At 34.9% G+C, this 25,427-nt stretch overlaps 1 protein-coding gene and 1 non-coding gene across 7 annotated transcripts in view; both read right to left on the bottom strand.

Moving 5' to 3' along the window:
- Positions 1-1,295: 1,295 nt before the first annotated feature.
- Positions 1,296-25,427, bottom strand: part of KLHL28 (kelch like family member 28) — a 49,461-nt gene continuing 25,329 nt past the window's right edge. For all 6 annotated transcript variants that reach the window (XM_007472930.3, XM_007472927.3, XM_056810776.1 and 3 more), the window contains 4 exons: positions 20,420-21,318; positions 8,269-8,712; positions 6,483-6,691; positions 1,296-5,794 (listed from right to left, as the gene is read on the bottom strand). In XM_007472930.3, the coding sequence (XP_007472992.1) occupies positions 5,631-5,794; positions 6,483-6,691; positions 8,269-8,712; positions 20,420-21,318 (1,716 nt within the window). In that variant the 3' untranslated portion in view covers positions 1,296-5,630. The remainder of the gene's footprint in view (positions 5,795-6,482; positions 6,692-8,268; positions 8,713-20,419; positions 21,319-25,427) is intronic.
- On the bottom strand, positions 14,930-14,995 carry LOC130456764 (small nucleolar RNA SNORD98). Its single transcript, XR_008915806.1, has one exon. It is a non-coding gene; the product is annotated as a small nucleolar RNA SNORD98 (small nucleolar RNA).

Here is a 25,427-nt window from a genome sequence, read left to right as displayed (position 1 = left end):
TTGAATCCCCTTCCTCCTATTTGGTTAAACCCTACCCGTCCTACAGACAGGTAGCTCTGTGGATAAAGCATCAGGTTTGGAGACAGGGAAGACTTCATTTTCCTGAGTTAAAATCTGGCCTCACACTTAGCTGTGTGACTCTGGGCAAGTCACTTTAACTGCTTGTCTCAGTTTTGTAAAAGTTCTGTAAAAGATGTCAAAGAAGGAAATGGAAAACCGCTCAAGTATTTTTACCAAGATTTGAAAAAAAAATTTTGGGTTGAAAATGACATGAGAATGAAAAACAACTAAATAATATCCCATCCCTCAAAGAATAGGAATTAAAACCAAAACACAGCTTAAACCCCTTCTTATAGCTTTCCCCAATCTATCTCAGTTGGAATGACCTCTCCCCACCCTGAACTCTTTGAAATTATTGTCTATACTACTTACTGAGGCATTTTCCAACTATTTCATATGATTTATTATTGCTTAATGTATATTTTATCTCCCCAACTGGACTTTAAGCTTTTTCTTTTTATTAAACCCTTACCTTCCGTCTCAGAATCAATACTATGTATTGGTTCTAAGGCAGAAGAGTGGTAAGGGCTAGGCAATGGGGGTGAAGTGACTTTTCCAGGGTCACACAGCTGGGAAATGTCTGAGGCCAAATTTGAACTCAGGACCTTCTATCTCTGGACCTGGTTCTTAATTCACTGAGCAACCCAGTTGCCCCTGAATGTAAGCTTCTTGATGGCAGTAATTATCTTATTATTTTATAGTTCTTATATCAATGAATAGTCCTTTAAAAATATTCCCTAATTGACAATGACTATTAGATAATTTGTACTGTACAGAATCAAAGAACATAGTTAGAGCTGAAAGGAATCATTGAAGATATCTGGTCCAACTCATTCCTTTTTTTAGATAAAAACACTGAGGCTCAAAGATGGTAAAAGGAGTACGTATAGAGTAGAGACAATGTATGAAACCAGGTCTTCTAACTCTAAGCCTGAAGCTTTTCCCACTGTATCATAAGACACTCTTTAAAACTATCCATATAATCTTCAAATCTAGCTTGAAACAATGTGAGGGGTGCCAGGGTCCTTAATATTACCCAGTTGATCCTTTAATTTACAGAAGATTAAATTAACACTCAGAGGATAAATGGCTCACTACCATATCAAGGTAATGATAGAACTGGTTTCGAAACCCAAATTTACCACATGTGCTACAACACAACATCCCAATGCTGACTGTACAAAATAAGCAGTTTAAAAGCTATCTATCTGTTCATTACTTATCAATCGAAGATATGAACATGCTTTTCAGATTTATTTTAGATGTTTTACATTAAAAAGAAATACAACAGAATTATTAGATATCATTAAGACAACAGCACACGCAAAGAACTTTTAAGAACAGTGAACCAAAACCAAAAGAATGTTCATTAGTTCTTTTATAATATAAAGTCATTAGGTGCCACTTTATTATGTAAACCAAAATAAAATAAAACCCTGCTGCTAGAAAGATACACACAGACGTGAAGTACAGAACAAATACATTTAAACAACCTGATCCACAGCCACACCACTCTCCTTAGAACTTAAAGTATTAGTACTCTGCATCTACAAAGTTTCAGGATCCTGTAAAAATTAAAGTCATCTTGGGTTAAATACAGCACAATTTGTAAGGCAAAAATATAGGCATTATCATCCAGTTCTTTAATTTAACTTCACTTGGAAATTTAAGGCAAACTTGGAACTTTTTGCTTAGTGTTTTAAACAATGAATGGAGTTTACAAATGTTAAGCTGACAAAAGTTACAATTAATTACCTACAGTTAAATGTAACATGTAATAAAAAGACATGTTTAACATGATTTTTTTCTCTCTGTAGAGATGTAAACTGGATTTTAATTTGTATCTAAAATCATACCAGTCAGAAATTTGTAAACCTACTGAATCTCCCACTGATTGTAAGGGATACTACATATTAATAATAAATCAGTATGTTTTACATGAAAATCCAATGTATCTTCAGCCATAGAATAACCATACTGACTTAAAGTGCTTTTGCAAAGAAAAAAAATGGAGTGGTTAAGAATTAGAACTGGATGCTAATTTGACATTGACATCTTATTTAAATATCTTAACTTTCAGACAGAAGACAGAATAGAAGTCATAGCAAGCTTATTGAACTTATCTGGTTTTCCTAAAAATGAGCACTTGGGTGAACTAGACAACAACAGCATTTCAAACAAAATAAACATAGTATTATACATACATGTGTTATCTTTTCCCTACCCATATAATCAACATTAGCCACAACCTCATATGCCATAAAAAGTTTTATTGTTTTAATAATAATTATTTTACTTTTCTTTTAGAATTACAATCCAATTCCAAGCAATTCTGTATCCTAAAACATCCATAATTTTGTTAATGACTTTTCATACTTCTAAAATTTAGGCTATGCATTATGTTTATGTTGATACTCTTATCTAATTTGGCAATTAAGCTGCATAATCATTTTAAGATGTTGGAATAAAGAAAAGTCTTAGAATCATTTACTTACCTAAATATTTTTTTTTTTACATTTCATGCCATTTTCTATCAACTGCTAATGCCACTCATGTTATATAACAAATTACATACATTTAAAAGAACTAAGAGCAAGGACAAATTGATGTTTTACTGTCTCTATTAATCATATCTGAGAGGCATTGAACAGTGACTTCCAGGCCTGACCTATAAAACACAATTTGTATTATTCGAAACAACTTAAATCTGACTTGTTTGTTATTCCAAACTGATTTTCAAAATGGGGAAATCCTTTCCTGCTTGTTTTTCTCATTTTAGCTCAACATTTAATTTCAAAACTTTAATCTTTATTGTTTTTGCCCAAACAAGTTTAGGTAAATTGGGCCCTCACTGACTAGCTCTAACATAAGCAAAATAAGGTTTGAAGGACTAAAGATGTTAAATTCAGCCTTTATGAGAACGATATTTTAGGTACAATTCACCATAAGTATATTAAATAATAGATTCCATCTTATACATTTGCAAGCTTATCAGAACAGATCAATAATTTGGATACTCATTAACTACCTGGATTATTTAGCCAGAAGAACTTGTGGAACTATCTGTATTATGCATAGATGCCAAGGATACATAAAATGCTTACAATACTTTGGCAACTTAAAACAGATTTTTAGAGGGCTATTTTCCCATTCCGAGTCAATGCAGAAAATTCATGTGTCTTCAAAGGATATTTTCTAATTGTATTTCCAGAAGATGTTAACCAACAAGTATCTTTCATTTGCTTGCTGAATAATTTCATAAGTTCAAATCAGTTAATTCTTTTGGAAGATGGGGTAGCACATAAATAAAATTATTAAAAAAATAAAGTAGATTGTAAAGATTGGCCTGCACTGCCCAATCTTTTGAATACCCTTATTTGCTAATAAAGGTAAGAAAAAGCAATTAAAGTCATTTAAAAAATCAAGTTCTCTGTAAACATGGTATACTTGATTATTTGTTTAGAAAAGAGAAAGCAAATTGAGCTTTAAGTCAAAACGAAGCTATCTTAAATTGCTTTTTATTCAGTAAAATTTGTGCCCGTCACAATTGGAGTATTCTTCTTTAATTATCAGACAATAAAAGTAATGATAAAGTACTATTATTGCTATATATCATTAGGTCATTCAAATAAACAATGAAGAAAATATCTAGCCTGTCAATTTTATTATTTGTAGCTCCTGTTGTATTCTAACTTAGCCAAGGGAAATATCACTTGCAAGATTTTATAGTTTGTGCAAATAACTGAAACATGATGCTATGTTTTATGATATATATTCATATCCACATCTGGAAGTTTATGGAAGAACAAGGAAACTGGATTACCTAGCTGCAATTAGTTTTTCCAGGAATGCAATATATCATCATATACACACTAAAATTTCACCTATATGTAATGTAATTACAAATGGCTTAACAATTGTTTAGAACATTATGGCACTTAAGAATGTAGTATGTGATGAGTTTTTGAGGTAAAAATATACACTGGCTTCAAGAATAACAAAAAAGGAATGAGAAGATGAAGTAATTAATTTGACAAGGAGAAAGGGACTGGAGTCACTATATTACCAAACTTGGTAACGTAAGTACCAACATCATAATAAATGCAAGTTAATGTGATTCCTTGCTTAAGACCATCAAACATTTAATAAAACATACTTATATAGTACATCCAGTTGCTTATTTCAAAACCTTAAATTTTCTTCTGGCTATATCAAAACAATCTTAACTTAAGCTAAAGAAAAATCAAACTTACTGACGTAAACATATTCAAATTCCAGTTTTCTTCAATAATTTTAAATATTCAGTTTTGTAGGATATGTATGCAGTGTTATATACAAATTAATTATATATAAGCAATTGCCTGTTGCTTTTTACTTGACATAATCTATTTCCATTTTTTAAGGGCAAGGATTATCACAAGAAAAATTGGTTGAATTCAGAAACTATAAAAAACAGAACATAAAACTAAGCTGTGTAGACTTTTAAAAAATAACAAAATGTTGCATGTATTGTTACCGACATTTCTTATAGGCACAAATGAGTCAAGTAAAAAAAAAATACAATTTAATGTCATGCATTACACATACTGAACTACTGTAAGAACATTGGTAATAGCCTTGTCATAGAACCTACAGTTAGCACCATTTTTATATCTCAACACTGAAAAACCAAATATACATTCTTAAAAAATAAAATTATCACAAGTATATGAAAAAATCTATTTGGGGCTGGAGTACTTCTACCTCTTTCAAATACTTACATCAAAGCTGTCTGTGAAATCTGTGAGCTGTTAAGGAAAACCATGAAACAAATAATTTGATTCTCCATCCATGCTCTTCTTGAAGTGACAAAAACAAGATGACCTATACTTGGGTAACAAAATTAATCTAGCATTAATCTGTCCAAATAAAAATGGTATAAAAATTGAATGCAAAAAAATTTTCATGGCCCCAAAATAACATGATGAGAGGCATTTGCCTTGTAAATATATCACTGAATATTCACCAACTAATCCCAGCCCTAAACCCATTTAGCAGGTGGCATAGCCAGCCTAACTATGGTAATTATTTTACAAACCTTAAGTTACTGAAAAAAGGCAGCCCTTGAGTTACTTTGTTTAACAAAAAATGAAGCATTATGTTCCATTCTAACTTGAAGACATATATAACTATTATTAACAAATAGTACATCCCTATAATACTCAAGAACCTCCTATACCATTCCAGGAAACTGCACTGAAGAAGCGAGAAGATTAAAAAAACAAAAACAGGCTCTCCTCATATACATGCCTATTGCAAGCTACCATGTGCCAAGTCAGTCTCAGGAAAAAGTGCTCCAGTGAATTGGCAAGGGGACTTCCCCGCCCCCTTTTATTCTATCAGTTCAGTATGCAATTAAGAGTATTCAAAGCTACTTATCAATTTAAAATATCCAATAAAATTTTAAATAAATCTTCATGCCACTCTCAATAAAAAAAGAAAAGTATGCAGCTTCTGGGTCTTGGAAAACTGGGCATCTTTTCATGCAGTGCAAAATTCACCATCACATTGTGTCTGAGAGTTCACACTTCTCAAAGTGCAGTTAATCCAAAATTACACCGACAGTACATCATACCAGCAGAATCCAGCCATGTGTTTTCAATAGGGTCATATTTCTGTACAGTGTTCAAATAGGATGATCCTGAGTGACCACCAACCACATAAAGATAGTTATCAATTACTGCAGCACCAACTCCTGTGAAAAGTGGGTGAGAAATTAGGGAAATAAGAATAAAATATAAAAAACAGCTATCTTTCAGTTTATAAAAAAGATTTGTTTCCTAAAATTGCTTTAATATTTTCCCTAAAATTGATGCCATAAAAAACATTTGTGGTCAAACTTTAAACATTATATTTCAATTTCATAATTTTAATATTTTATATTACTGAAAATAAATTCTATTGAAAATTTAAAAGTTTATCCTTTATTGATGTAATATTTGGTCATAGAGACCAATTTGGTTCTTCCAAAAAACCTCTAAGTTTATTCTTTTTTTTTTTGGACCAGAACCCTATGGGAAGCAATATTTAAAGTTTACATGAGTATGATTAAAATGTTTGAAGAGGATAACTTATATAAATTACAAAATGTCAGATATGGAAGGAGCTTTAAAATATCATTTTAGTTCAATTACTTCATTCTCTTGAGTACAATGAAAAGGGAAGCCCAAAGAGGTGAAATATTGCCCAAGATCATATATAGTAAGACAAGAATTCAAAACCAGGTTTTCTGATTCCAAGACCAAGGGGCTCTTTCCAATATACCAATCTTGTATATGTGTGTATGTGTAAAATTAACACTTAAATTTCTGATTAGATATCAAAAGAAAATCTTCCATAGTGATGTGCACTGTATATATTTAGTAAACAATACTGATTATTACCTGTCCTGGGCTCCTTCATTGGTCTGCACAAAGTCCACTGATTTTGATGAGGGTCATATCTTTCAATACTTGATAAATGGGAAACACCATTATGTCCACCAACTACAAAAAGGAAGCCTAGCATAACACCAACACCAAAGTTAATTCTTTTATCTGCCATTGATGCAACCATTTCCCAGGAGTCTTTACTTGGATCATAACGTTCCACACTACAGACAAAAAAAAAAGTTTTTAGTTTCTTTATACCATTTGTATCATGCACAAGCATATTACAGGTCTAGATTTTAGAATAGTAATAATGCATAATGTATGCTATTACACGTAAAGGGAAGAAAATGACTTATATGAAATTAATCACACATTCAAAAGATTAGACAAAAACTGAAAATTGAAAAGAAATTAATATGCTGAATACTGAACTTTGACTTCTACCATTAAAACAGCAGAATGGAAACTGATCTAGGTAGTTATGGGCTAAACCTATTTGTAAAAGCAAATACTTGAGATCTAACCACATCGGAGTTCTGATAAAGGACGGAAAGGGCAATATTGTTGAACAATGCTGATGAGTAGCTTTATCCCAAATTCAATAATTAAAATTAGTTCACTCCTTTTGTTTCTAAAGCCAAGGATGACTTAAGCTTGCAATCACCTTATTAGTCTGAGTCAGAGCTAAAGGATACACTGTTTAGAATTAAGACACTAAAAAAGTCCCATTCTAAAAATTAATCTGTAAAATTCAGATGATCTTTAAGCATGTGAGGGTTAAATTGAGGCAAACATTGGGACTCACAAGTTGCTTTATAGAAATATACAAAGAGGTTCTTTTTCCCTACTTTATAAAATATACTATGTTCACTCAGGGAAATTCCTAATCAAGTTACCCAAAGTATGGTGTTGCATACTTAGGGACCAGATTTCCTGCTATTATACTGTACGTTAGATAAACAAGCAACAAAGGGTAGATGCTAAATCTAAAAAAATTCTGCTCCAATGTGGTGGTTTTGAAAATGCTTGCATTATAGATACTTCTCCAAATTCAGAGTCATCAAATAGATCACTCTTCTTTTTTATGCATTTCATAAGTAAAAACAAACTGTTGATAGTTACTGTAAATATAATCTAGAGTGAATATACTTTTTCCATATAATATAGAATCCAGATTAATTTATTATAATGAAAAACTATTCATGTGTATTTTTATTCACTATATGGTCTCTTCTAATCTATACTGTTAAACTCTTAGAGAACAAGTATTGTTTTAAATATTTTCCTTTTATCTCTAACACCTAGCAAAATGCTATTGTGAAGTCCTACTTATTTAGATTCCAGTTCATATATTCCAGCTCACAGCACATTTATAATAAATTAAATGTAAGTCTCCGGTGAACTAGTTTTCTATTACTTTAAAATATGAAAAGAAATCAAATTTTTATCATATATTCCTATAAAATCTATAATCTGAAACTACAGTTTTCTGGGTGCCCATTTTTCAGGTACCTAAATTTAAAAAGCAAATCCACATCAAATTTACTGCCATTTTTCTTCATAATCCACTGACTTTGCAAGATAGACACCCAATGTATTCAAAGAACTCCTGAGTATTGCCATCTACCCTGTAGTTGAAAACCTCTTTTTTATATACATATATAATTTCCCTCAATTACATTGTGAGTATAGACTGTCTTCTTTTTTGTTTGTATACCCAGTGTTTAACATATGAGTATTTAACAAATGCATTTATTCACTCAAAAATAATATTTAAATATCTAAAATAAATAAGTACCTGTTCATATGAGCAGGGCCATAGCCACCAAGGGCATATATCATTCCATCTAACACGGCAGCAGCAAAACAACTTCTAGTTTTAGACATTGGTGCTACAGGTTGCCATTCTTTAACTTTGGGAATATATTTCTCTACAGACTGTAAATAAGACTGCCCATCATAACCACCCAAAGCGTAAAGTTCTCCTGCTAGTACAACTACTCCAAGGGTACTTCGGCTCTCATTCATCCTCTCAAGAGATGTCCAGGTATTTGTATCAGGATCCCAGCATTCAACTGAATTTTCATGTTTTCTGAAATTGATGCCTTGCCTCATATGAGTTGCAATGCCTCCTACAACATATACTTTCTGGTCTAAAACACATATTCCAAATTCATAACGAGGAGTATTAAGGGATGCCAAACCAATCCAGGAGTCATTCTGAGGGAAGAACATCTCAACACTGAAGAAGAAAAAGAAAATATTCATTATGTAAATCAAGAATTTAAATGTTTAAAACTTAGATTCAGGATTCCATGCACGTTATTTCCTGTGTCCCACTTGAATTTATTCTCTTTTCATCCTTGCCTCTTAGAGACCCCATTTTTCTTCAAAGTTTATTTTAATTCCCATCTCCTACATTAAGTATTTCCAGATTTCCCACATAATGCTTCTCCTCACCTCTACAAAAAAATTACTTTGTAATTATTAGATACATATCTCATATATACTTTTATGAGTATGTGTTGTCTCTCCTGAAAGAATGTAAATTTCTTGAGGGCAGGAATTTTCATTTTTGTCTTTTATATTTCCAGCATCTAGCCTTGTGCCTCAAACACAATATAGCTTTGCTTTTCAGTTGATTATGTCATATTATGTGTGCATAATTCAAAGCAGAAAGATGGCAATATAGCAAAGGCTGAATGCATAATCAGTAGAATTACCACAACCAAAGTATCTGAAATTCTGTTTAAGTAAAACAATTTGCCCAAATGTTAGTTAAATGCTAATAAAGTAAAATAGCTAATAATGATACTATGTTAAGAAAGTACTCCAGAAAACAGTTTTGTTTCATGGTGTTATCTCATAATGTAGTTTGCATGTACTTATTAAAAACTGCATATAACATAAAATTCTACAAAGCAGCTTTCAGAAATCTAGAATTTCCTAATTTCTTTTTTAAAGCAAAAAAAAAAAGAAATTAAATACTTTTTGAATAGTTAGTACTTACCTGAAAAGTACCTGGTGTTTCAATTTTATATCAGTTTGAGAAAATTCAATCAATTGATCAGTCAACAAGTGTTTGTCAACTACCTAATATGTGTCAATCATTGTGCTAATGTTAGGGATACAAACTCAAAAGTTAAGTAATCTTCATCCTTAAGATCTTAATATTGTAATGGGGATACACACACACACACACACACACACACACAATGGAGTTAAAGAAGATCCAATGTGACCTAATGGGGGAAGGGGGGGGAGGCACTAGCAGCTCAGAGAGGAGAACCAGAAAAGGCTTTCTGAAGAATATGGCCCTTGAGCTGAGACTTAAAGGAAACAAAGGATTTCAAGAGGCAGGTGCAAGAAAGTACTTTCTAGACGAAAGACACAACCAATGCAAAGGCATGAAGACAATAAATGGAGTATTATGTTTAAAGAACAGCAAATAGGTCAGTATCATTCAAATGAATAGTGCATGGAGGAATAGGAATGTTTAAGAATACTAGAAACGGAGGAAGAAGCAAGGTGGCAAAGAGATCTGATTTTAGTAGTAATAGGAACCCACTGGGGCTTACTGAGTATGGAAGTACCACTGAGATTTTAAAAAAGTAATGTAAAGGCTCAGCTGGATAGCTGCCATTGCCTAGCCCTTATCACTTTTCTGCCTTGAAACCAATACACAGTATTGATTCTAATATGGAAGGTAAGGGTTGAAAAATAAAAAAAAAGTAATGTGTAGAAGATAGCAGTGAGATGGCAACAGAGGATGAATAGTAGTGTCATATGGTAATGGAAAAATAGTGTCAAAAGTGCTAAGTTTAAGAGTAAGTTGATATTAGTAAGAGACGCCAAAGACAACAAAAATGTTTTGTTGGCTTTTTTTTTTTTAAAGCTATAATGGCTGTGGTACAATCGAATGTAATGGACTTCTCCATTAATGGCAATGCAGTGATCCTGAACAACCTGGAGGGATCTATGAGAAAGAACACTATCCACACTCAGAGGAAAAACTGGGAATAGAAACACAGAAGAAAAACACCTGCTTGATCACATGAGTCAGTGGGGATATGATTGGGGATGTAGACCCTAAATGATCATCCTAGTGCAAACATCAACAACATGGAAATAAGTTTTGATCAAGGACACATGTAAAACCCAGTGGAATTGCTATGGGAAGGGATTTGGGGAGGGGAGGTGAAGAATATGATTCTTGTAATCAAGGAAAAATGTTCTAAATTGACTAATTAAATAAAATTTAAAGCTATAATGGGGTGAGGAAGATCAAAGGAGGGGGAGGACCTCTGTGATAGATAAAATAAAAATAAATACAAGAGAGGAGACAGTGCTGCTCAATTTTCATTATGCTCATATGTTTTGTTTAAAGGAGAATAACTTTTAAGTGGGTATAACAAAACAAAAATTGCTAAAAAGGAATTCATTTCCAAGATAAATAAGGAGTTAAGAGCACCTAAATTTCCTTAATACATTCATGTCACCTGGTCAGATACATGGTATTGTTGGATACCAAAACAAATGGCAGAAGTGATTACTGAGCTTCTACTGTCAGTGATATTTGACAAACTCAGGGAACAAAAATGGACAAAATAATTCACACCTCTGATGCTTCAGGGACCCAATGTCTTCTCCCTTCTTGAGGTATCCTCATACTGTTCCTCTTTGTTGGACAGGTGGCTTGGCTAGGCTCCTACTCTGTCAGGATTGGCTTTCTTCTTGACATACTCCTGAGAGCTGTCTCTTACCTCAAATTCTACCTGGATCAGGCTTCTTGCTGTGTGTGGCTCTTGTACTGAGAGCAATCCCTTCTCAAAGGTTGGGTTTTTCTTCCATAGCTATTTCTTTTCTCTCTGTTGAAAGGAGTCATAGTCCTTAGAGCTACTTCTGATCTCCACTGCCTTCTTACAGTTATGTTTTGCTTTTCAAAGGGCCAATAAGGATATGGCTAATCATTCCCAGTCAATAGTCAGTTGCCCTCTAATTTCATCAATTTTGTTTAAAAAAATTTCTTCCTGACCTCAGGTAGCAGAGTACAGACATTATCTCTGCAATTCACTTAAGAACTTAATGCCACATTGTCTGTTACCTACCCTTTATCTCCAATGATTTCATTAAGTAAGTTACACTTCCCTATTACATATAATAAAATTCAGAAGAGAAATGATTTAAAATGAGACCTGTCATGTTAAGTTCTGTTTATAATCTGAATTTATACATTTGATAAATGTTAAGTAAAGGTAGAAAGTTATTTTCCTTACTTCTAGTTATTCTCTAAAAGACAGGATAATTAATATTCATCGGCAGTCATAACTTGTAATTTGTTTGTAAAAATAGAGTAGATTCCAACTGACCTCATCATTCAACCAAAATTGCTCTTTCCCAAGTTACTAATGATTTTAACTGCCAAATCTAATGGCCATTTCTCAATCCTCTTCCTTTGTGACCTATTTGCTACCTAAAACAACATTGATCACCTCTTCTCTTTGATATTTTCTTTTCTCTAGATTCACTGCTATCTTCTGGTTTTCTTCCTACCCATTTGAGTGTTTCTTCTTCATCCTCCTATTTGAGCAACAATCCCTAAGGCTCTGATGATCCATGTTTTTTCTTCTCTATACTACTTCTCTTGGTGATTTCATCATCTTCCATGGATTCAATTATTATTTATATGTAAATGACTCTCACATCTACTTGTCCAACTTGTTATCTTCTCTCCTGACCTTCAGTCTTAGACCCCCAACTGCCCATCAGACAACTAGAACTGCATTTCCTATAGACATCTTTTTTTTTTTTAAACCCTTACCTTCCGTCTTGGAGTCAATACTGTGTATTGGCTCCAAGGCAGAAGAGTGGTAAGGGCTAGGCAATGGGGGTCAAGTGACTTGCCCAGGGTCACACAGCTGGGAAGTGGCTGAAGCCAGATTTGAACCTAGGACCTCCCGTCTCTAGGACTGGTTCTCAATCCACTGTGCTACCCAGCTGCCCCCTCCTATAGACATCTTAAACTCAATGTGTTCAAAATGAACTTGTTCTTTCCCTCCCGATCCCTCCCCTATTCCAACCTTGCCTATTGTTGAAGTACTACCATCCACTCAATCACCCAAGCTCACAGCCTAAGTACCACCTTCCATTCCTTCACCCCCATATCCAATCAGTTGCCAAGTGCTGTCAATTCTACTTTCATAACATCTCTTATATTAGCCACCTTCTCTCCTCTGATCCTGTCATCACCCTAGTCAGGTACTTATCACATCAAGCCTGCAATAGCTGCTGACTGGTCTCTTGGCCAAAATTCTTTCTCTGCCCCAATCTATCCTTCACTCAGCTATCAAATTGAAAAAAACTCCAATGGGTCCTTATTACCTCCAGGATCAAATATAAAAGCTCTGCCTTTTAAAACCCTTCATAACCTAGTCCATTACTATCTTTATAGGCTTCTGTACTAAATGACAGTGAACATTTTGCTGTTCCTCTCAGTAGGCACTCCAATTCCTGACTCTTTTCAGTAGCTGTTTCTTAAGTATGGAACTCTCTTCCTCCACTTTCTTGGCTTCTTTGAAGTCTTGGTTAAAAACCCATTTTCTAAAAGAAGCTTTTGGGAAGAGCTAGGTGGCTCAGAGGATGGAGGGCCTGGGTTCAAATCTGGCCTCAAATACTTCCTAGCAGTGTGACCCTAAGAAAGTCACTTAATCCCAATTGCCATGCTCTTATTGCTCTTCTTGGTCTCCTTTAGTGTGTAGCTTCTGAGATTATCTCCAATTTATCCTGTATATATCTTATTTTTAAGTTGTTTATGTTGTCTCACCAAACCGCTTAAAATCCTCCTGAGAAAAAGGATTGTTTTTTACCTTGTAATAAGATCTGTTACAAATATATATAATCAAGCAAAACAAATTTATACACTGCAATGTCTAACACAATACTATGTCTTGGTTTGCACTCTGAACTTTTCAACTCTCAGGAAATGGGTATCATGTTTCACCAGGAGTCTTTTGGAGTTATGGTTGGTTATTATGCTGATCAGAGTCCCTAATTCTAAATTCCTTATTTATATTATAGTGTTGTCATTGTATAAATTGTTCTTGTTATCATTTCATTCTGTTTCATATTAATTCACATAAGTCTCCCTAGATTTCTCTAAAACCATCCCCTTAATCATTTCTTACAGCAAAATAGTATTCCATCACATTTATTTAACATAACTTATTCAGTCATTACCCAATTCATGGCCACCTCATCCAATTCTTTTTCACCTCAAAATGAGTATATATTTTTATCTTTAGTTTGTTTTGGTTAGTACTAATTCCTCACTTAATCTATCTTTCCACAAATTCCCCCTTCTCCCTTTTCCCTCTGAGCGAAATGTATTTCTGTATCCAACTCTTGTGTTTAATGATCTCTCTTTTGGCTAGTTCAGATGAGAATGAGCTTCTAGTGTAGCTGCTCTTTTCTACCCCACCTCACTGTACAGATGTCTTTCTGCACACTTTGATTATGTGATATAAATCTGTCCCATCCCACCCCTGCCTCCTTAGTGTATTCTTCTTCCCTTTTTTTAAAGATTAACAAGACATAACAAAACTACTCCCAGGCCTTCTAATTAAATTCCTTTAAGATCCCTTCTAAGAAGGTTCAGAGGGGTCACATGTATTTCTTCATATTATATAAGCAGTTAATCTTTATTTAGTCCTTTATCATTGTTTATTGATATTGACTTTTTTATATTTCTCTTAAATCCTTTGAAGTGTTCAGTTTCTATGAAGCTCTGGTCTTTCCATCAGGAATGCATGAGTTTTTTGTTTCATTAGAGATTCATTTTCCCTCCATGAGATTATATTATTTTGCCAGCTAAATTATTCTTGGCCGTCTGGAATATCAAATTATAAGCTTTCTGATCTTTTATAGAATAGGCTGCTAATTCATATGTGATCCTGACTGTGGCTCCTTCATACCTCAATTTTTTCTTTCTGGATGTTCCCAGTCTTTTTTCTTTGATCTTGGAAGCTCTGGATTTTGACTATGTTCCTAAAAGTTTTCATTTTTGGATTTTTTTCAAGAAATGACTGGCACATTCTATTTCCACTTTGACCTCTCATTCTAAGAGATTTATATAGGCTTAAGATTTCTTAAAATATACTATCTAGGCTTTTTTATTTTTTGGTCATGGCATGCAAGTAGTTCAATGACTCAAATCTCTCCTCAATCTGTTTTCCAAGTCATTTGTTATTTCTATGACACATCTTATATTTTCTCCTATTTTTTAGCTTTTGACTTTGTTTTAGTATTACAATTTCATCGAATCAGTTTTTGTTTGATTCATTATAAGTTCTGGAGAATTTGTTGCTTGGAGGAAATTCTGTATCTCTTATGCCAAACTTTTTTTCTTTCTGATCTTTCTTCCATAGGTCTCATTTATAATCTTTTGATCTTTCCTTACAAGGAAGTTTATTTCATCATAATCCATACTGTATTTTAGCAATGGAACAGGATTTTATTCATCATAACATCATTTCTTTTCTAATCCCTTTCTCTATCACACTTTGGTTTATCAAGAAAAACAATTCTAACTTTTTAAAAAAACTCTTGCTTCTCTTTCAAAATTCTAATTGAATTTGTGTCTATGCTATATTTTCCTTGAAGGCTTTGCTCATAGATGTTTAGGAGTAATTCTCTTTTTCTAGCTTTGTGTCTTAAGTTCTTCCATCACCACAACAGCTTTTAATTGTGGAATTCTTTTGTGTTTGCTTGTTCTCCTGGTCCATTTACTGATTTTGGACTTTGTATGAGGAATGAGAGAATCTTATTGCTGCATTCTTAGAGTACTAGCTATTGTGTTATGCCAGGATCAAAGGAACAGCTCAGCTTGATCTGTTAGCTTTCAGTGATCCCAAAGTGCTTTACTTCAGGGCAAACAAAGTATGTTCACTGCCCGTGATCAGAGTTGTGTAAGTTACTTCCGGGTAATCATGGCTGCAATCTAGACGCTTCCTCTCCCCGGCACCGAACGAAATAGACTACATCAAAGGAGCATAAAATCACCTTTGGAGGAACAGAAGGACTCCCCAGTACCCCACAGAGGCAAAGGTACGTGGGGCATGAACATTTCCACACTAAAATAAGAAGGAAAAGCTTGCACAGAAAAGTGAACTAGAGCCGCCCTTCCCCCACCCCACCTCCCCCACTAAACCAGAGTGAGCTACCTGAGCGCTCACCGGGACAGCGAGTGAGTGGGGAACGTCTCTGTCTGGGGGGGGCACTCCAGGGTCCTTGGGATCTGGGGACTGCCAGGATAAGGCGTCTTAGGACGGTTTCACTGGAGAATTCAGCGACAGCGGAGCTGTACTTGGGGCGGGCTGCGCTGAACATCTCCGCGGAGCTGAGCACCAGGGGCGGATCGCTGATTATCTGGGTGGAGCTGAACACCTGGGCAGTGTGGCTGTGATCAGGGACCCAGCGCTCTAAGAAACCTCGGAGGCTGGGAAGAACTAGTCTGAAGCAACCTAAATTCACAGAAAAACCACCCATATAACCCAGATCCCAGACCAAAAAGGAAAGGGGAATAAAACCACCAAAGGGATGGCTCACACGGCCCAAAATCAAGCCTCCAAGAAGAAAGGGAAAAAAGTGACTATTGAAAACTTTTATGGTGGAAGTACCCAAGGAAAAGAGGAGAATGAGGAGGAAATCCAAAAAAATTCAGAACACGCCTCCCAAAATGGAAACTATCAACAAGCTCTGGAAGATCTCAAACTGGAACTTATCCAAAAGATGGAAACCTGGAAAGAAAAATGGGAGAAAGAGATCAGCTGTCTGACAGATAAGAATGCTCAATTGGAAAAAGAACTTGAAGCATCCAATAGAAGGGCAGACAAGGCTGAAAAGCAAAACCAGTCCCTAACGACCAGAATTAAGCTCCTCGAAGAAAGCGAGATGATAAAACAGCAAGAATCAATAAAGCAAACCCAAAAAATTAATGAATTAGAAGAAAACATAAAATATCTCACTGAGAAGGTCACTGACCTGGAAAACAGAGGGAGACGAGAAAATCTACGAATTATCCGTCTCCCAGAAAAACCAGAGGTAAACAACAAACTCGATATTATTCTACAGGAGATTATAAAAGAAAATTGCCCTCACGTTCTGGAGCAAGGGGGCAAAATAGAAATAGAAAGGATTCATAGAACACCTTCTATACTAAATCCCCAAAAGACAACCCCTAGGAATGTAATTGCCAAATTCAAGAGCTTCCAAGTAAAGGAGAAAATCCTACAAGAAGCCAAGAAGAAGAGCTTCAGATATAAGGGGGCTCCCATAAGGATCACACACGACTTAGCGGCTAACACACTAAGAGACCGCAAAGCATGGAACATGATATTTAGAAAGGCAAGAGAGCTGGGTCTCCAACCAAGAATCAACTACCCAGCAAAACTGACTATATACTTCCAGGGGAAAGTATGGGCATTCAACAAAATAGAAGATTTCCAAGCATTTGCTAAGAAAAGACCAGAGCTCTGTGGAAAGTTCGATATCCAAGCACAGAAAGCAAGAGAAACATGAAAAGGTAAATATTAAAGAAAGGGAAAAGGAGATAAATCTTATCTTTTTCTTTAAGTCAAACTCTCTTCTATAAGGACTACATTTACATCAAATTATATATATTAATATGTGGGGAAAATGTTTTGTGTAACTCTCATAAATTGTATCATCTTAAGAGTAGTTAGAAGAAACATGCATAGGGAAAGATTGGGGCATTAAGAAGATTTGGGGAAAGTTGGGGCAAAGAAAGGAAAAGGGAGGGGGGAACCGCGATAATACTAAGATTAACTTCAAGAAATAGGGGGGGAATCAATAGAATAATCTTTCCCATATAAAGATACACATGGGAAGGGGAGGGGAAGAACTCTCATATGAGAAGGAGAGGAAGAGAGCGTGAAGTGGAATTACTTAAACCTTACTCTCAGTGAAATCAAATCTGAGAGGGAAGAACATCTAGATCCAGTGGGATCCTGAATTCTATCTTATCCATTAGGGCAAGAAAGAAAGGAAAACCAAGGAGGGGGAGGAGGGAGGGAGTACAAAAAGGGAGGGAAGGAGAGGGGGGAGGGGAAGGGAGCATAAACAGGGAGGGGCTAGAAAGGGAAGCATCTCAAGGGAGGGGACTAGGGGGACTGACCCAAAGTAAATCACTGGTTCAAAAGGAGAAAGCTAAAGAAGAAAGGTCAGAACTAGGGGAAGATAACAAAATGCCAGCGAATCCACAAATAACAATCATAACTTTGAATGTGAATGGGATGAACTCACCCATAAAACGTAGACAAATAGCAGATTGGATTAGAAACCAAAACCCTACCATATGTTGTCTTCAAGAAACACATATGAGGCGGGTTGACACTCACAAGGTTAGAATTAAAGGTTGGAGTAAGACCTTTTGGGCCTCAACCGATAGAAAGAAGGCAGGAGTTGCAATCATGATATCTGACAAAGCCAAAGTACAAATAGACCTGATCAAAAGGGATAGGGAAGGTAAATATATTCTGCTAAAAGGGAGTATAGACAATGAGGAAATATCACTAATCAGAGTTGTGTAAGTTCCTGACCTGGTTTGGGTCTGACAGGATAGCTGCTGGATTCAATCACTATTTGCCAGCTGGTAAGTTCTGCTGGCTTGGAGTTAGGGGAACTGCTTTGGTCTGAGATTCCTTTCTCCCTGAATCTGAAATATATTGCTGTTCCAATTTCAGTACACAGCTCAGGGAACCCTATTGCTCCCTACTGAGAAACACCACCCTTGCTTGGTCCAGGGCCCCTCAACCTGCCCTGGATTGGTGACCTAGGTCTTGGTAGTGGATAACCCTGAACTATTTCTGTAAAGTGCTTTGGTATGGGTATAGAACCCCTGCTTATCCCTCTGTACTATTCTGCCTCAGGCACTGAAGTGCCCGGCTCCTAACCAGATCCCAACCCAGGATCCACAAATCTATCCGTCTTGTCACTCTATGCCAACTTGGGATGGAAAAATGACTCACTATAACTTTTTCTTGGATTTTACCATCTGGTTTTCATCTGGAGCATTTTCTATTGTTTGGAAGAGTTTTTAGAGGCAATTCACTGTCTGTATTGCTTCCTGCTATTCTACCATCTTGGTTCTAACTTCCCCTATGCTCCATCTCTTGTCCCAATTTACTTTTGAACACATAGCACCAACAATTAAATATTCCCTTCTCTCACCAAATTCCAGGTGCTTAGAGATTTAAGAGAGGAGCATAAGCAATTTGTGGGCTGATCTTTAAAACTGGCAATTCTAAAGAAATAAGAATTTATAGTGGAATAAAAAGGTCAACTAAACATCAACTGCAGTCCATGTTAGGGGAATATTTATATACCCTGCTTATCCCAGACTTGTGACTACACTTTAGCATAATCACTAGAATTACAAAATTTAAGGTAATGTCATTAACTGTCCCATCTAATTCTAAAGAAGTAATATGCCATGAGATGGCTCAGGAGAACTAGTCAAAGAAGTTGATGCAGAGAGATCATGAACTGTCAGCGGTCTCGAAGGACCTCATACTGACCAATCCCCGTGTGAGAGTGCTTGTAACTCCCTAATATTTTCTACTTCAGGGAGTTCAGAGTCCAAGATTTTGTCTTTTGTATTTGTACAGGGGTTTTTGCATGGTGGTGGTGGTAGCAGTGGAGAAGAGGGTATACAAGAAGTCTAGGGCAACTTATTCTGTTTTATCAATCAATGTAGGAACAAGCTGAGGCACAACGTGCTTCTCAGGTTAAAAAAGGAACCAGACTGTGAACTAAATTGCTTCAGGGTCTGATAACTAATGGATGACTGAATTTGCTAGGCTTCCATTTTTCTGCATTATTAGAAAAGGCAGTGTTAAGTCAGAAAGGCAAATAAGAAGAGAAAGAATATGAAAAGTAGAGAATAGAGGAAAATCTAAGAAAGGGAAAGAAAGGACGAAAATGAAAATGGAGAGGACAAAGAATAAAATTAATAAGATGTAAATTGAAAAATTATCTAACTCTAAATGAACATCCTAATGTAAACACCAACAACATGGATAGGTTTTGATAAAGGACACATGTAATACCCAGTGAAATTGCGTGTCAGCTATGGGAAGGGTGGGGGGAGGGGAGGGAGGGAAATAATATAATTCTTGTAACCAAGGAATAATGTTCTAAATTGACTAAGTAAATTAAATAAAAAAAATAAAGTTATTTCCACTTTTAAAAAAAGAAAATTTATAAAAGAATAAGGGAAAAACATAGCATTTGTGAACATAGTTCTAACATTTTAAAAAAATTCTTACCATCTGTCTTAGAATTAATACTAAGTATGGGTTCCAAGCCAAAAAAAGCATTAAGGGCTAGGTAATTGAAGTTAAATGACTTGCCCAGAGTCACTAAGCTAAGAAGTGTATGAGGTCATATTTGAACCCAAGACCTCTCATCTTCAGGTCTGGCTCTCAATCTAATGAGCTACCTAGTTGCCCCTTGTTCATTCATTGATTCTTTTTTTTTCTTCCAATTTTTAAACCTTTACTTTCTATCTTAGATTTTTTATTGTGTATTGGTTCCAAGGCAAAAAAGAGTGGTTAAGAAGTAGTCAACTGGGGTTAAGTTATTTGATTAGGGTCACACAGCTAGGAAGTCACATTTGAACCCAGGATCCTCATCTCCAGGCCTGGTTCTCTATCTAATGAGCCACCTCACTGCTCCCATTTCAACATATTTTAGACATTCTGTTTATTTTTATTTAGAAAAAAATTAGAAGGGAAAAGACCTAGATTTTAAACACTAACACCTGGAAAAAATCTTAGTTACAAAACTAAGTTGTCTTGTTTTTGTTTTAAATATATGTATAATTACACAAAAGAAAGTATAGGAAAAACCCTTATATTTTTCTTTCAGCTTACCTTTCCAAACAAGCAAATAGTCCAGCTTTCCCTCCCACTGCACAAAGCACTTTTGGGGCACAACGAGGTCGTGTCGTGAGGACAGTCTGATGGGAAAGTCTATGTTCAGGCATGAAATGGTATTTGAGAGCTTCATTCAATAAATGTTTACATGTATGATCATCACGAATAAGATGATTTGCTTCATATAACCTAGTAAGAAACTTAACGCTCAGCAATGGCAATCTAACACAATGAAGCAGCTGGGCTAGGTACTTTTGACGTTCTTGAACATCGTACTTGATCCAAGATTCTAGCGCATAAAAAACAGTCTCTTCAGTAACAACATTAAGGCAATCATTGGAAATAATTTCGTCTAGATCTGCATGTGAGAGCTCAAAAAACTCTTCAGTTTGACAAACATCTTCAAAGTTCTGGCAAATATATTTATTGGCTGCCAAATAGAGGTCATGACAGCCATATGTCTCTGCGAAACGTGAAATCCCAATGCAATTTCCAGGATCAAGTTGACTTTCAAGAAACGCACAACATTCTTTCAGCACAAGTTTTATTTGGAGTAGATTTGCTGCTGGTAAAAGTGACTCTACTGTGTCCTGGGAAATAAACACAGTTCCTGTATAGGCATACTCCACTATGGCCTGCAGGGCAGCTTCATCAATACACTGAAACTCAACTTCATTATTCTCTTTCTCAGAAAGGTTTCCAGTAAACATGGCTTTGAAATAAGGGCTGATGCTGGCAAGCACCACTTTATGAGCATGAATCTTAACATCACCAACTCGAAGAATAATGTCACAGAGCTCATGATGTTGACGAAGAAGATTCAGACCCTGCAGAAGCTGTTCAGAATGTAAGAGGGTTAAATTAGCAAGCATGTAGGTTGGGGGCGTCTGGTCCATCTGTAAAAACAGAAAATATGAACAGTTTTATTTTTCAAAAGAAATTTTGTAAATGATCCTCTTTTTAACAATATAAAGAAAATTACTATTATCTTTTTACAAACACAAGCTTTTAATTTCAAGTACTACAACAAAATATTTTATTTTAGAGTTGGAGTTTTTTTAGTTCAAGAACATCTAGTCTGGCTATCATATTTTAAAGAAAATTAAGGTCCAGGAGTTTAGGTGATTTGTCCAAGTTGTCTAGAAGAGAAACTAAGACTAGTTAGACCTTTTTCTACTGCATGGCTCTTTTGAGCCTCACTGAGTTTTCCTGAGGAGTGTCAGAAGTTAGCTTATGTTCTGTTCCTAAGTCAGCAGTCAGACAAATAAAATATCAATAGAATAAGTGTTTTCTAACCAAATCAAACAAAACAAAAAAAAATCCACTACTGAAAATTTAATCCCCATATGAAAATTACTTAAATCTAAGCCCATAGAAAGTCAAGATATAGGATAAAGAATGAATAAATACTCAATTTGGAATGTCTTTAGCTTCCCAGGGACTTATAAAGCCATTTCCAGGTCATCTGGTATTCTATTCCTCAAAAAGACTTTCCTCTCTGCTCCTTTTGTATCTTTATCTGGCATAAGGCCTTGTACATAAGGTTTCTGAATGTTCACCTAGTTCCATGTAGGAGACATTTGCATAAATAGGTCTCCCCACAAAGAACTGAATCTATATCTCTTCTTACACCCAACACTACAGCTTCTTTGGAAAATATTCTTTATAATTTTAAAGACTCATCTGGCCTAGATATATGAACATTATCAATATAGTGATAAACTCTTGATTCTCTTTGCATTTGAAACATAGCTTGTCAAAGGAACACAAAAGAAGTATGCCTAGGCATATCTCAATAATGCAAAATTAAAAAGTACTTTATGCTTGGCAACTGATTAACTAATCTGACAGAACTTTTTCAATGTTGACTTAAATACAAGTAAATATTCTAATTTTCATAACTGGGAAGAAGTTGGAGACTGCTAACTATTGGTTCATGAATTTGATTTAAACTTCTGGAAAAATTCTGGAATGTATTATTTAAGGGAAGACCAGGACTAACTTCAACCAGGAAGTATAGGTTAAGTAAGAACAGATTATTGAATTTTTTTTTAAAAAGATAACTAGATATAATAGTACTCCCTAAAATCCCATGATGATGCCTTATTGTGATGAGGAGCTGACCCTACATATATGCCCCCTTCAGAAACACCTAGAATTAAACCTTCTCTTTTAAATAAGAAAAACAGATAAGCAAAATCAAGAAATAGTGACCAAATCTGATACGCTTATGATGAAATATCTGCCCTGTAGGCTTTTCCCTCTGCCGGGAAGACTAGTTATTATTATTATATAATTATATTACATATATAATATAATTATATATTATATAAACAAGACTAGTTATTATTATTATTATTATTCAGATTTTGCCCTCCTTTTAATATTCTTTTCATTTACTTTATTATAATCATTGCATATATATTTTTGGGGAAATCTATTTAACTCTACATTGGTTATACAGATCTTTCATTTTCTCTAAATTCTTCATATTTGTCATTTCGTGGATCAGATAGGATCATGAAACTTCAATGATAGAAGAAATTTCTGGTGAAGAAACTTCTATCAAATGCAGTGATGCTCCTAATTTACAAACTATGTTTTTTCTTTTTAAAAAACCCTTACCTTCTGTCTTAATATTAGTTCTAAAACAGAAGAGTGACAGGGGGTAGGTAATTATGGTTAAGTCACTTGCCCAGGATCACAGAGCAAGGAAGTGTCTGAGGCCATATTTGAATCCAGGTCCTACTTTCTCCAGGATCCTGGCTAGATAGTGAGGCTCTTTCCACTGTGCTACCTACCCGCTTCACTAGCTATAAGTTGTTACCGAGAGAGTTATTTGGGACACTAGGAAGACCAGTGATTTGCCAAAAATCACTCAGATAGTATATGCCAATGGTTGGTCTTGAACTCTTGCTTTTCCAGATTCCAAAGACGATTTTTCTACTGCTTTTCATGTCATTTCTTAACTGTAAAATGATGTTCCATCAAATTCATATGGCAGTTTGTTAAGCCATTTCCTAATCAATAGGGAAGCACTTTGCTTAGAGTTCTTTGCTAACAGAAAAAGTGCAACTATTAATATTTCAGTATATATTGAATCTTTCTGTCTTTCATCTCTGGGGGTACAAGGCAGTAGGATCACAAAATCAAAGCGTGTGGTAAATTTAGTCACCTTTTTCATATAATTTCAAGTTGTTTTTCAGGATTCCTATCTGTCAAAAGTCTGCTAGCAAATGTCATCCCACAGATCTTTCAATATTGACTTATTTTTTACCAATTTGCTGGGTGTCAGTTCTTTTAATTTATATTTTTCTCATTATTTCTGATTTGTAGCAATCCTTCATATGGTTGCTGATAATTCTTTTGACTATTTAGCCACCAAGAATGACACTTGGTTCATAATATATTTGTATCAATTCCCCATAAATATTGATTATCACCATTTTTTTCATTGATAGTTGATTTAAGATGCTCTCCCTACATGTTTCCTTACTGTATCTGCAATGATTTTGTTAATGAAGAAGCTTTAAAATTTATGTAATTGAAATTGTCTATTTTAACTGTTATCACTGTTTATATTCTTTGTTTAGGTAGGAAGAATCCCACTGGCCATAGTTATATACTGCTATTCTTGTCTACATTTTATAAATAATGAACTTTTTATTTAAAATTTGGCATCTATATGTATTACATGCTATAAGATGCTTGGTAATTCTTTGGGGGGGGGCTTTCAATATTTTTTTTCCTGATTACATGTAAAAACAATTATTAACCTTAGTTTTCAAAAAATGAGTTCCAAATTCTTTCCCTCCCTCCCTTCTCCCTGATCCTTGAGATAATAATGATAATTTGAAATATATCACACATGTGCTATCATGCAAACTACATCTCCATATTGAGGAAGAAAGAACCTATTTTTTTTTAAAATGAAGAAAAAATAAAGGAAGAGTCAGGTGGGTTTAGTGGATTTAGAGCTAGCCTAAAGATGGGAGGACCTAGGTTCAAATCTAGCCTCAGATACTTCCTAGCTATGTGACCCTGGGCAAGTCATTTAATCCCAATTACCTAGTCCTTACTATTCTTCTGCCTTGGAACTAATACTTAGTATTGATTCTAAATTGGAAAGTAAGGATTTAAAATAAATAATAAAGTGAAAAACAATATGCTTTGATCTACATTCAGACATCAATTATTTCTCTGGAAATGGAGAACATTTTAAACCATAAGTCCTTCAAAACTGTCTTGCTGCCAAGTCATTCACAATTGATCATCCTCTAATACATGTGTATTATATATATAATATATATGGATATATATATAGAGATAGATAGAGTGAGAGTACACTGTTCTCTTGAGTCTGATAATTTCTCTTTGAATCAGTTCATCATTTAAGTCTTTTCAGGTTTTTCTAAAAGCATATTCTTATTATTTCTTATAGTGTAATAGTATTCCATTACAATAATATACTACAACTTGGTCAGCCATTCTCCAAATGATAAGACATCCCCTCATTTTCCAATTCTTTGTCACCAAAAACAAGCTGCTATAAGTATTTTTTTTCTTTCTCCCTTCTTCCATATTTCTTCACCTTGTAGTTTTATTGCTGGATCAAAGTTAGCCATGAATTTTTAAAAAATTCTTACCTTCTATCTTAGAATAAATACTAAGTATTGGTTTCAAGGCAGAAGAGCAGTAAGGGCTAAGAAATTAGGTTTTAAGTGACTTGCCCAGGACCACCCAGCCAAAAAATGTCCAAAGCCACATTTGAACCCAGGACATCCTGTTTCCAGGCCTGGCTCTTTATCCACTCAGCCATCTAGCTGTTCCCCTATGCAGTTTTAAATTAAATGTTTTCACTATTTTTCTATTAAAAAGTACTTATTTCCTCTTACTCTCCCAATTGAACAAAACTAAATAAAACCATATAAATGAACTCGTATACTGACCATGTCCAAAGACGTATATCCCATTTTGCAACCTGAATCCATTACCTCTCTAGCAA

Source organism: Monodelphis domestica, chromosome 1 (genome assembly GCF_027887165.1).
Source record: "Monodelphis domestica isolate mMonDom1 chromosome 1, mMonDom1.pri, whole genome shotgun sequence".
NCBI lineage: Eukaryota > Metazoa > Chordata > Mammalia > Didelphimorphia > Didelphidae > Monodelphis > Monodelphis domestica.
Note: the sequence above shows the minus strand (reverse complement) of the source record. Positions and strands in the feature narration are given on the sequence as shown.